Genomic DNA, 12,298 nt, shown 5'->3' on the forward strand with positions numbered 1-12,298 from the left:
CAAGAGACCATGCCCTCCGGGTCAACATCAAATCCTCTGTTAACAACAGCATAGCCTGCAGTGGGAATTCCTAATAATGTACTTTCACAGCCTTGAGAAATCCCACAGAAGTAGCACCTGGAAAAACAGCATGTATTAAGAAAATCTCCTTGTTACAAATCCCAAGGCCAGACCTGGAAGGGAGCATGCCTGGGCTCAGGGAAGCATGGACCTTGGAACACCGGTTCGACACCAGGCGTGAGCGCTGCTTGCTGACTGTCCCCGAAACCAGCCCAGAAGGGAAGGACCTGGGTAAACACAGGAGATCTGGGCCCCGGCAGTGTCGGCCCTGACACTTAGGAGGAGGTGATTAACGCAGCACGTATCTTGAGAAAGACAAGATCTGAGACAGTCTCATAGCCTGCCATCAGGAGCACAGGCGGAGCTGAGCGGACTCCGCCCCTTGGCCCAGCAGAGGCTGCAGGCTTCCTGGCCCCGTGCACCAGCTTTCCTGCTCTATCTTTCTTCTCCTCACTCCCGGACCATTAGGGCCGACCCCCCGAGGCAAACAAAGCACTGTGAGGGTCTCGCTCACCCCTACACTGTCCCGGTGAGGGAAACATTGCTAGGCAGTCAGTGTAGAAGTCAGAGCCTCGTTTCTTTTTTCTAGTTTCCATTTTAATTCTCTCATATTGGCTCTGCTAGCCTAAAGCTGTGTTTGTTCCAGTTTCCAGGCATTCAGAAGAATGCCTCCCTGGTTTGGAGGGTCATAAAACATTCAGACCCAGTACAATCATTAACTGCTGTTCAGTTTATCACCAAGTAAAACTCCAGGTAGACAATTAGCTCCTAGGCTCCATTTAGAAAACGCAGAGGAACCAGAAAGCAAATTGCCAACATCCACTGGATCATCAGAAAAGCAAGAGCGTTCCATAAAAATACCTACTTCTGCCTCATTGACTACACTAAAACCTTTGACTGTGTGGATCACAAGAAACTGTGGAAAATTCTTACACAGGAATACCAGACCACCTGACCTGCCTCCTGAGAAATCTGCATACAGGCTAAGAATAAACACTTAGAACCAGACTTGGAACAACAGATGGGTTCCAAATCAGGAAAGGAATACGTCAACTGAACTGATGATATCACAGGTATAGCTTTTTAAGAAACCACCAAACTGTTTCCCACGGTGGCTGTGCAATTTTGCTTTTCCTTGGCCATGTGTTTCCCCAAATCCTCACTAACACTTGTGATTATCCATCATTTTCATTCCAGTCTTCCTCAGGGATGTGGAGTGGATTCTCACTGTGGTTTTTGATTTGCATTTCCCTGACAACTAACGATGTTGAGCATCTTCTCATGTTTAGTTCAGTTCAGTCGCTCAGTTGTGTCCGACTCTTTGCGACCCCATGAACCGCAGCACACCAGGCCTCCCTGTCCATCATCAGCTCCCGGAGTCCACCCAAACCAATGTCCATTGAGTCAGTGATGCCATCCAAACATCTCATCCACTGTCGCCCCCTTCTCCTGCCCTCAATCGGCTAATGGTGTATCTTTTCAGAGAAATGTCTATTCAAATTCTTTGTCCATTTTATTTGTCGATTCACTGAATTGCAAGTTTTCATACATTTTATATCCTAGACCTTTGTCAGAGATGTATGATTTTCTTCCAGTCAATGGATTGTCTTCTCACTTGCCTGTGTCCTTTGAAGCACAAGGTTTTCATTTTTTATGAAAGTCTGTTGTTCAGTCACTGTGTCTGAGTCTTGGCAACCCCATGGACTACGGCATGCCAGGTTGCTCTGTCCTACACAATCTCCCAGTTTGCTCAGATCCATGTCCACTCTGTTGGTGATGCTATCTGTCTTTTCCTCTGCCACCCCCTTCTCCTTTTGCCTTCAATTTTTCCCAGCATCAGGGTCTTTCCCAATGAGTCAGCTCTTCAAAGTATAGTGAATATTCAGTGTTGACTTCCTTTAGGATGAACTGGTTTGATCTCTGTGCAGTCCAAGGGACTCTCAAGAGGCTTCTCCAACACCACAATTTGAGAACCAATTCTTTGGCACTCAGCCTTCTTTATGGTCCAACTCTCATGTCTTGTGACTACTGGAAAAAACCATAGCTTTGACTATATAGATCTTTGTCGGCAAAATAACGTCTCTGCTTTTTAATAAGCAGTCTAGGTTTGTCATAGCTTACCTTCCATGGAGCAAACATCTTTTAATTTCATTCTCTACAGTCACCGTCCATGTGATTTTGGTGCCCAAGAAAATAAAGTCTGTCGGGGCTTCCACTTTTTCCTCTTCTATTTGCCATGAAGTGATGGTACCATTAGCCATGATCTTAGTTTTTTAATATTATGTTTTGTCCCAGCCTTTTCACCCTTGTGGGAAACTGAGGCGGGCCCTCTGGTGAAAGCCCCGGGAAGAGGGCAGGTACGGGAGTCCATGCTGCAGCGAAGCGCCCGTGGGCAGACAGCAACCTTCATTGAGACAGGAGCCTCGGACCTCACGTCGGGGCCCCTCCCTCTGTGGACGGGAGAGTCTGGGGGTGCGCTCCATCTGGGCACAGGGACTGCCTGCCGGCCACGCAGTGACACTGAGGTGCTGCTGGTGCCCTCGGGGCTCCAGTGGGTCGTGGGCAGGACTGAACCACAGGTGCTCGGGGACAGCCCCTGGGGGTGGCAGGGTGGCACCGGACGACCCCAAGCCCTAGCCAGGGTTCAGCGCTGTCCATGAGGAGGACTCGGCCCGCTGCAAGGACAGGACACGCCAGCGTGAGTCCACTGCATCCCGGGCCGGTTGGCCAGCCACGCCTCCCGATGCCCTGGAGCTCAGCGCCCTCGGTGCAGGCTGCCCACTGGAGTCCACCGCGTCTGGCGGGAGGACCTTCTGAAGGACGGACCGCAGGTTCTCTCCTCACCCTGAAACTTTTGACAAAGAATCATGAGCTCCATTTCTTTGGTAACTGACGGAATCATGGAAACGTAAGGTTACATAATGTCTCCAGGAATTTATCCACTCCGACCATCTTGCAGTAAGTGGAAACTAGGACTCACCCCAGTAATTTACGCTGTTGGGGTGCTTCCTCCTCTGGGTGTCAGGGCTCAGTGGAGGCTGAGGCAGGATGGAGGCGGGTGCAGGGCCCACCCCACCTGTGCAGTCAGCCCCTGGAACTCCTCAGCTGCTGTCAGATTCAGGGAGCTGCTCTAGGGCAGGAGGATGATTCCTGGGCTGTGCCCCGGAGTTCCTGACCCAAGAGACAGAGCTTGGGAACTGAAGTTATGAAATCAGAATTCACATGCACCTTTAAGGAACAGTGTGCTCACAATCAAGGACCCTGCACCCAACAAAGGAGGACGGTAACAGCTCCCAGCGCAGGTTGCTACACCCCTGCGTGGTTTCCTGCACTTTCATCTGCACACAGGGCAGCCCCGCGCCCACCCTGAAGCATGAGAGTGCAGCTGAGGGTCTCCTGAGGGTTGGCTGGGGGCTGCAAGGCCATGTTCTCACCTCCTATTTGCCCTTTTAATCCACTTGAAACTAAATAATCTGCGGCAAGCCCTCGAGACTCAGGGGTTTTCTTCCTTGGGCTCTGGCGCCTAGTTCTCTCTGTGGGGAACCATTTCCCAGTAAGAAAGCTGCCGACGTGCCCGGAGGCTGCTCAGCGCAGGTGGTACTCTGTGGCTCCGGTGGCGACGGTGCCCGCAGGCGGGTGCTACAGTGGGTGGGTGTCACCACTGCTGGGCAGAGCCACTCCAGGCCTGGGGAGGGTGGGGGACAGCATCCTCTCACCCCTCACCTTCTCCAGATGACCCCAACAATGGTGGCACCGCTGGGGGTCCTGGCCATTCTGACCCTCATCACAGGGGCGTCCGCTGTGCCTACAGACGGGGCTACTTCGTCAGCCACGATTGGAACGGGGAACGCTGAGCCTGTCAGGCATGAGCAGCGTGCCCCGAGCACCGCTGGGGCCTGTCAGGCCTCACTCGGCTCCGCTACTTGGCTTCAGCTGCAAGAACCCAGGGAAGCCAGACAGTTAACGACGTCAGGACAGGTGAAGAGGCAAGGAAGCCTAAAGACCTCGGTGTCACCAGCAGGGAAGGTGATGTCCCCCGAAAAACCCAGTGGATCCCAGGAGAGAGAGAGGTGTGTGCTCCGGGGACATCTGGTCCGCATGCCTTGTGGCCATTCCCGACCAAGAGCTTGCTGTGCGGAGTGGGTGGTGTCAGGCTCCCTCCCTCCTACTGGGCCCTGCAGTCACCTTCTAAGGCCCACTCAGAGTTGCGGGCTCCCAAGCGCCCAGACCAGCTCGCCCACCCCGGTCCTCCTGATACCCAATGCAGGCAAGGGCGGACCAGCCCTGCCTGTGCCATTCACAGGCCACGTGGGTCTGCCCGGATAGCACCAAGGGGGCTGGGAGGGGAAGGGTCCTCTGTGTGGCCCCTCAGACTGGCTTCCCCGGGACCGAGCTCTGTGGCTCTGACTCAGAAAACACAGCAGCCTGCTCTCTGGCCTCTAAATGCCTTCCACTTCCTCGTGGGGTTCATGAGACGGTCCAGGGCCAAAGGCACTTCTGAAATCGAATCTGTCAACTGCATTTACGTCTGCTTGAAGACAGTGACCCCCGTTCTCTCTCTGCCATGAGACAGGGCAGTCTTCGCCTCACCTCCTGGGAGGCTGCTCTGCGGGCCGCAAGGCTGCCCCCAATGGTGGCAGGAGCGGGGTCGGGTGGTGGCCCAGCTGACAGTGGGCAAAGTGTGAGGCCGAGTCCAAGGCAGTTTCCTGACGCTGATGAAGTTCTTGTTACCTGCTTCGAGGGCGTCAGGAACACGTTCCTTGCGAGCAGGCGCCCCCGGCCTCAGACACGCCGCTGTATTCACCCCTGATGGGAAGTCCTCTGGAAGAGGGGCTTCACAGAAGGATGCTCCCATGCCTCTGTGTCACCGGCTCTCAGAGGGAAGGGCACAGTCTTCATTATGGTCAGTGTCGCCATCTTTTATGCTTTGGTTTTTAATTCAACACTAGAGACAATGCTGACCTTTCTTTCCTGAGCGTGTGGGCACTCTGCCACAAGAACTGGCAGCAGTGGAGGACAGCCTCTCATGGTGCTGGGGACGCATCTTCTCCGAGTTTGTGACTCGAAAGCACAGACCTGAGACGATCCTTCCTCCTCGGCTCTGCTCGGTGGGGATGGAGGTGCCCTCTGTCTTGGGGGCAGCTCCGTGATGAGGTGGCCTTCGTGGACCCTAAAGCCTCCACCCAGTGCCCCAGCTCTGACAGAGGAGAGGGCAGTGCCGTGGGTCGGGGAGGTCGCTGCAGACAGAAAAGCAGCCTTGTGAGACTACGCTGTGGACGTGGCCGCTGCTGAGCCGGCCGCCGCAGGTGTGTGCTCACAGACAGAAAAGCAGCCTTGTGAGACTGCGCTGTGGACGTGGCTGCAGCCGAGCGGCCGCCGCAGGCGTGCGATCAACACACCTGGACTCGGTGTTTGCTCAACCTCATTCATGAAAGCTTTACGAAAACAGCGGGAGCAGGGCCTCTTCACATGCCTCCTTCTTGCGTCGTGGCGGGCGTGCCCTGGGTCGCAAGCGCTGGACGGGGGCAAGGGCATCCCTTGGGGGCTGCCCTCTGATCCCGCCGTGCACACACGCAGTGTGCTCTGCAGACGTGTGCACACGCATCTGCTCACACACGAGAAGCCGGGGTTAGGACAGCACCCACAGTCAGCCCACCAGCAGTCCACGTGCAGCACAGAAAGAAAGTCTGTGCGTTTGCTTCCGCAGATCCGGGATGAACCTGAGCCAACCCCGTTTCTTTCTGCGCGTTCTTGGACAGAGCACATGCCCACCAGTGTTTTAAGTGGGCCCAGAACCTAAGGCCCCTCCACCGCAGGGACAGCCCTCAGGGGACTGGACGTAAAGCAGTGCTCCTGTTGCTCTGGGTAAGAAACGCAGAGATTTTCTCTAAGCAGGGACTGCAGTCTATGCTAAGACATCTGCTGTGAGGAGGCAGACGACATGAAACTTAAAGAAAGCTTGGGTCCCTTTTCCCTAACAGGAGAGATTTGGTTTTATTCTCCTCCAACACTTTGTCAGTTAAATGACTACCGATAAAACCCCTGTGCTAAAAACACTCAGAGGCTGGACTCATGCTTAACCTTTGTACATTGGAAGAAGCTTTAAAAAGTTTGCAATTTAATAACAATAGACAGAATATGACAGTCAGGATAACAGATATGGGAAGCGATGCCCCTACTGTAAGGGCCTGGAAAGCAGCCAGTAGAAGTAGGGCTTCTGAGGCAGCATTCTGGACTGGGGCCAGAACAGCGCTTATTACAATGAGCGGGGTGTTTTCGGATATTTCAGTCTGTATTAAATACCTAAGCTGTTTCCCTGGTGTGTTGCAGTTCGGAACCAGGTGTTGGCCAGCCACAGCGGTGAACAGGCAGGGGGCCCCGAGGCACCCACGAACTCCCGGGGGAGGTGGTCACTTAGCCCTCTTCTTGGAAGCCTGGCGGCGTGGCCTCCTGGAGGAGGTGCAGTCCTCGCTTCTGGAGGGAGATGTCACGTTCCACTGGGAAGTCTGTGGGGGCCTGCGGGGGAGTGTACATGTCACGTGGGGCCCCAGCCCTCAGATGGGACCGTTCTGGGCAGGGACTGGGGACTTACGGCATGTCGGGCAGTGACAGACACAAAACGTTGTCCCCCTGGCCTGTGGCTCTCAAGCCCCGCCGGCTTCCTGGGGTGCGCCTCCTGTTCCTGCTCTGGAGGGGAAGCGACTGGCCTGGTGACACAATATAGCTGATTTCCGAGCCAAAAGTGACATTTGGGATGGTCTCTGGAGGGGAAAATGTTTAGTGGAAGGTTAGCAAAGGCCTCGGAGAAGGCAATGGCAAGCCACTCCAGTACTCTTGCCTAGGAAATCCCATGGACAGAGGAGCCTGGTAAGGTTGCAGTCCGTGGGGTCGCTGGGGGTCGGACACGACTGAGCGACTTCACTTTCACTTTTCACTTTCACACATTGGAGAAGGAAATGGCAACCCACTCCAGTGTTCTTGCCTGGAGAATCCCAGGGACGGGGGAGCCGGGTGGGCTTCCGTCTATGGGGTCAGAGTCGGACGTGACTGAAGTGACTTAGCAGCAGCAGCAAAGGCCTACGGGGGAGAAGCTGAGCAAGGGCAGGCGGATGTCCAGCTGCGGGTCCACCAGGCGCAGGGCGGGGCCAGGGCCTGCCTCCCTTCCCGGGTTCCCAGCCCTGACCGCCTTCCGAGAGCCGCTGCTCAGGGCTCCTCCCTGGCCCCCCAAGGCCCCACTGCACTCAGAGCCCCCCAAACCCCATGAAGATGCCGCCCTGCTGGCTGTCCCATACTCACTGCCACCCACCCTCCCGCCTGGGCCAAGCTGGGCTTTGCATCCCAGCATGAGCTAAACTGAGAACCTCTGTCTCTAGAGGGGAGACAGGCACCGCCCTCAGGGGAGTGGCTGAGTTTAAAGGAGATCACTGGGGTTAAGTCCTCACTCGGTGCTCGGTCAGGACAACACGTGAGTGCTGTGGAAACGGAGCCTCCCACTGTCGTACACTGGCAGGGCTCCCTCCCCCACAGGGCCGTCTGTGTCCAGAGCCCTGTGCGCCCCTCGGCCTGGGCCACATCTGAGAGCGGGTGCCGCTGCCCTGGGACACCCCCGCCCCTCCACGGGATGCCCCACCCCCAGTGCCCCGGCACGCCCCTGCCCCGGGACACCCCGCCCCCACCCCAGGACTCCCTGCCCCCCCAGGATGCCCCGCCCTGTCCCCATTAACTGTGCTCTCACCACACCCGCCAGACGGCCAGGCTCCATGCGCTCCCTGTGCTGCGACCACTGGGGTCTGGGGAGACCTCCCTGGCCCGGGGTCAGGTCTGCTGGTGCGAACGCAGCGCCACAGGCCTGGGAGCCCCTCCTGCCCCTCATCGCTGCTGTGCAGACCCCGGACAGGGCTCAGGAGCCCCCCGCACAGCCCAGCATGGCCAGGTGGGGGCACTTCTGCAGCCGACTCACCACCGAAGAGGGACCTGCTAACCCACTGCCACCTGCTCAGTTGAATCTAGCTCTGAAACCCCTCACACCCACTGGCAGCGCCTGGAGGGCCGCGGTCAGCTGTGACCCGTCACAGTCCCTCAGGGGCGTTCAGCGTGCCCACACGCCCCGCGGCCTGCAGGGGGAGCTGTGCTGGGACCTTGCACACACGGTACCCGCTGCAGAGTCAAGACACTTGCTCGTGCCCGCAGACTACTTACGCTCAGGGGTGCTGATCCCTCGCTTCGTTTCGAGGTCAACAGCTCCACTGGACTCTGGGTCAGCTCCACTGGGCTCCAGCTCCAAGACCCGCACGGGCACTGGGATGAAAGAGAACAGCATTACCTCTCCAAAAACCCAAACAGCCCCAGAGACAAAACATGCCAATGAGAAAAAACATTTGCAAGATACACAGTACACTCAATGTCCCAAATAAAGTTTTTATAAAGAGGTAATTCAGAAAGATACAAATGATAAGCATGAGAAACCATGGCCGTTCTCATAGGATTCAAACAAATAAAATTAAAGTTAAAATTTTTGGCCTACAGCTCAGCAGAGAAAATAGGATATTATGAACCCAGTTCTCTGTAGGATGTGGGCTCTCGTGGGCCAAGGTGGGAATTCACCTGAAGGGAACAAGAAACAACGGTCTAGACACCATCAAAAGCTCTAAAAATACTCATGGAAATTAATCTTGAAGATAATACACATACAAGACTACATTCCAACGTTTACTGTGACGTGACTGGTTTCGAAAAGTTGAAAAACACCTACGTTTTCAGGGACAGGCAGGTGAGCCCTGCTCCACAGCCACCAAGGCCCGGGTGAGGCCAACGAGAGGCCCCAGGCCCCTCCCCACCGAGCGTGGAGACCACAGGACAGCCGCGCTCACACCCTCCTCCCGCAACCACACAGGGTCAACCATGCCCCTCGCTGCCGCGGCTGCGCTCAAACCCTCCTCCCCACGCCCCTCGCTGACATGGCCGCATCGGCCTCCTCCCGTCCTCCAGACCTCAGACTGTCCACTGGAAGCAGGGCTGCTGGACACCCTCCGACCCCAGGCCTGGCCCAGTGGCTCGTTTAGACTACAGACAGAAGCGCCCTGACAGGGACAGAGGAGGGCCCAGGTCTCGTGAACTCCGGGGCCGCCAGTGGGCGCATGCGGGGCTCACCTGGGCTCTCAGGACGACTGTCCGAGGGCGGCGGCCCCGTGGTCTGGCTACTATGCCAGCGGCGCGACTCGACAACTTTCTTGACGGAACTCAGGATGTCCATGGTGCTCGCTGACATGGGCCTGTTGGCGCAAAGACACCATGAAGCACGGAGGCAGACCTGCCCTCCTGCTCCCTGAAGCCCGGTCCCCACCCACGTGAGCTGGGGCTACCCCTGCAGCGAGCTGAGCCGGTGCCACACACCTGTCCTTGGGCACCAGAGACAGGGCTGCGGCTGTGTGGGCAGCGTGGGGCCTGGGCGTGGATGGTTGGTCTGCGGCAGCAGCTGTGGTATCTTTTTCTCGGCCAGCAGGAGCTGGAATTGCTTCCAAGCTCAGAACCTGCCACAGAAGAGAATTACAGAGCACATCTCCCAGCACTTAGCATAAAGGGCATCTTACACGCTCTGCGCAGGCCCAGAGGAACTCACTTCAAAACCATGTCAGACCCGGGCTCCCGGCACTGCCTCGCACAGAGCCCGTGGGGCTGTCCAGGCTTCCGGGGGAGCAGCCACCCCAAGGAGGGGATCGGGGGGACTCCGCTCTCTGCCACCAAAGGAGCCAGAACCCCATCAGGGTCAGCGCTGTCTGGGAACAGGCACATCTCCCTCCCCTACTGGGACGCGGCAACTTTCCAGCGGGGCAGGGGTGACAAGGCAGGCCCTCGCTGACGGTGCCCCCGAGATAGGAGGCCGCCAAGGTGGGTGTGGGGCGACACCGGGCAGACAGGGGCAAGGCCGCCTCCCACTGGCCGCTCTGCGCCCTGTGGCCCCCAGGGCCACCTGCCTCACCGGCTGCTGCCGCTCAGCCAGCTGCTCCTGGTAGCGCCTCATGTCGTACTCGAGTTCTGCGGCCAACTGCTTGTCAACTGTGAAGAAGTCCTTGACTTCATCTCCGTAATCCTGCATCACCTCCTAGAACAGACCGCAGCATCGCTGAGCCCCTGCTGGGCCGGTGCACAGGCTCTTCCCAACAACATGATCACGACGGGAACATGGCAGGACACACGCTCAGAGCAGACGGTTTTCGCTCCATCAACCGACCAGCAAACCTGACGCCACTTTCCCAGGAAGTGCCAACTGCACCTGTGCTGACCACAGGGGCCTGATCTCCTGGAAGCTTCCCGAACACTTGCTAGGCACCGTGGACCCCTAGAACCTTGGCTGGAAGCAGCCCCCAGCGGGGATCAGAACTGTCCGCAGCCGCAGGGCTGTGGGACCTATCTTAGGAATCCCAGCGGGAGGCTGGCAGGCGGGCAGCACAGGGCATCCTGGCTAGACCAGGCACGGGGAGCCGTCCACACCAGCTTTCTCAGGACGCAGCTGAGGCTTGGGGCCATCTGTGTGTCTCCTCACGACGTGACAGAGGCTGTGAGCACACCAGGGCTAAGGTTGGAGGCGAGGACCTGGCCTCTGTGCCATGAGGAAGAAGCCACTTTTCCTAACTGCTGGAGGCAGGGAAGATCTACCTGGCCCAACCACTAGGGAGGAGCCTCCCCCCAGGCCTTGAGCAACCAGTGGGCTCCCAGGTACAGGCAAGAACCGCGGCGGCTGCTCCAACAGGGTCCAGACAAAGCCGGGCGCACAGCCCTGCTAGAGCATGCCCAGACACGGTGTCTCCCCGTCCGCGTATGTTTCAGGGGCTACCCAAGATTTTATTCCTTTCTGAGGTTCACCGGGGCAAGGACAGTGTGAGTGACCTGAAGTCCTCATTTTCTCCACAGTCAGCCTGTAGGAGTCACTTCTGTAGGATGAAGATGTATTTGAAAACCATATTTGATGTAATCCTGCCACAGCCCTTCTTGGGAAATAAGAAATCTGAACATTTTTTGAGGAAGAAAACCACAGCATAAACGGGAAAGGGAAATGCTGTGTTTCTGACTGAAAGACTCTATAGGAAGGTCTGAGACCTCATTTCTGTGCACTCCTGGTCTGCACATGCCCCTGCCAGGAGGCAGAAAGGCTGCTGCTCTGAGCAGCAGCCCCCGACTGGAACCCAGACACAGAGCCGGGGGTGAGCTCCCAACGTCAGCAATGAGCACCTCCACTTCACCCCATGCAGAGTGAACCGAGACGGAGGCCTGTTTGTGGCCGCAGCTGAGAAACTTCAAACCCGAACCTAACGGTCAGTAAGGACACAGACCCAACTCCCCAGGAAAGGCAGAAACAGCTTCTGGGGGACCTATGGTCCCTCTGCCTTCTCTCCCAGTCAAAGGCCAGCCTGGGGTGCTTCTCTGAGCCAGGCTGGACCCACGGTCAGGACTGCGGGGTCCTGAGTGACCAGTGGGGGCTGGGGGGGGGGTGGCAACCACACAGCCCGAGGCCTCCTTACCCTGAGGTAGAGCATGAGTTCTCGCAGAGCTGGGATCTTGTTCTTTTCTAGGGCAGACTTCAGGGAGGTAATAATTGGAATAATCATTTCTATTAAATTCCTCTTTTGAACCTGTGGCAACAAAAGAAGGTTGTTTCAGATGCATGAAGTTCTGAAAGACAAACGTGTTCCCTTCATCTAGTTCTTCTTGCATGGCCGATCTCAAACATGAGGTCAAGTTTACTTTTTATTTTTGATGTCATTCTGAGGACTGGAGAAGTTACCTCGGCTGGGGAGACTAGGAAACCATCACTGCAAAATGGTGTAAAGCAGGAGGCAGACACGTACTAGTCTTATTACTAAACAAGAAAAAGAAACTAGAAATACAATAGAGCTTTGAACAGCCCCGTCTGTAAGTACAGAGCCTCACCTGTGTGGGACGGAGGGAGCTGGCACCCCCCCACCCCCTGCTCAAGGGTCAACTGAATGGACTGAAAACGAGCTCCGACCCTTCCCACGAGCCCATCACGCAGTCTGGCTCCACCCACAAGGTGAGAGGCAGCTCGGCCCTGCTGCAAAAGCACACCCGTGTCCCTGCAGGTGGGGCGGCACAGGAGGGGCCAGGCCTGGAGAGGGTGTGGGTCTCTCTCTGAAACTCTGCACACAGGAGAAAATCTGGCGGGCAGTCACACAGTGCCTTCACCAAGAATGAGCGCTAAGCACAGATGTCTGCGGCAAAC

General features: G+C 56.8%; 2 protein-coding genes across 4 annotated transcripts in view; one reads left to right on the plus strand and one right to left on the minus strand.

The window, feature by feature from the left end:
* LOC148775791 (membrane-spanning 4-domains subfamily A member 12-like) overlaps window positions 1-3,914 on the plus strand; it is a 31,098-nt gene extending 27,184 nt beyond the window's left edge. The window contains exons 7-8 of the mRNA XM_088843434.1: window positions 3,615-3,704; window positions 3,793-3,914. Coding sequence (XP_088699560.1) covers window positions 3,615-3,704; window positions 3,793-3,914 — 212 coding nt within the window. The remainder of the gene's footprint in view (window positions 1-3,614; window positions 3,705-3,792) is intronic.
* A 2,222-nt stretch (window positions 3,915-6,136) lies between these two features.
* Window positions 6,137-12,298, minus strand: part of NCAPD3 (non-SMC condensin II complex subunit D3) — a 59,395-nt gene continuing 53,233 nt past the window's right edge. For all 3 annotated transcript variants that reach the window (XM_055424207.2, XM_055424206.2, XM_055424208.2), the window contains 7 exons: window positions 11,580-11,690; window positions 10,040-10,162; window positions 9,454-9,590; window positions 9,211-9,332; window positions 8,260-8,358; window positions 6,653-6,821; window positions 6,137-6,576 (listed from right to left, as the gene is read on the minus strand). In XM_055424207.2, coding sequence (XP_055280182.2) covers window positions 6,471-6,576; window positions 6,653-6,821; window positions 8,260-8,358; window positions 9,211-9,332; window positions 9,454-9,590; window positions 10,040-10,162; window positions 11,580-11,690 — 867 coding nt within the window. In that variant the 3' untranslated portion in view covers window positions 6,137-6,470. The remainder of the gene's footprint in view (window positions 6,577-6,652; window positions 6,822-8,259; window positions 8,359-9,210; window positions 9,333-9,453; window positions 9,591-10,039; window positions 10,163-11,579; window positions 11,691-12,298) is intronic.

This window comes from Moschus berezovskii, chromosome 14 (assembly GCF_049115385.1).
Source record: "Moschus berezovskii isolate FMDL1 chromosome 14, NW_MosBer_1.0, whole genome shotgun sequence".
Classification (NCBI taxonomy): domain Eukaryota; kingdom Metazoa; phylum Chordata; class Mammalia; order Artiodactyla; family Moschidae; genus Moschus; species Moschus berezovskii.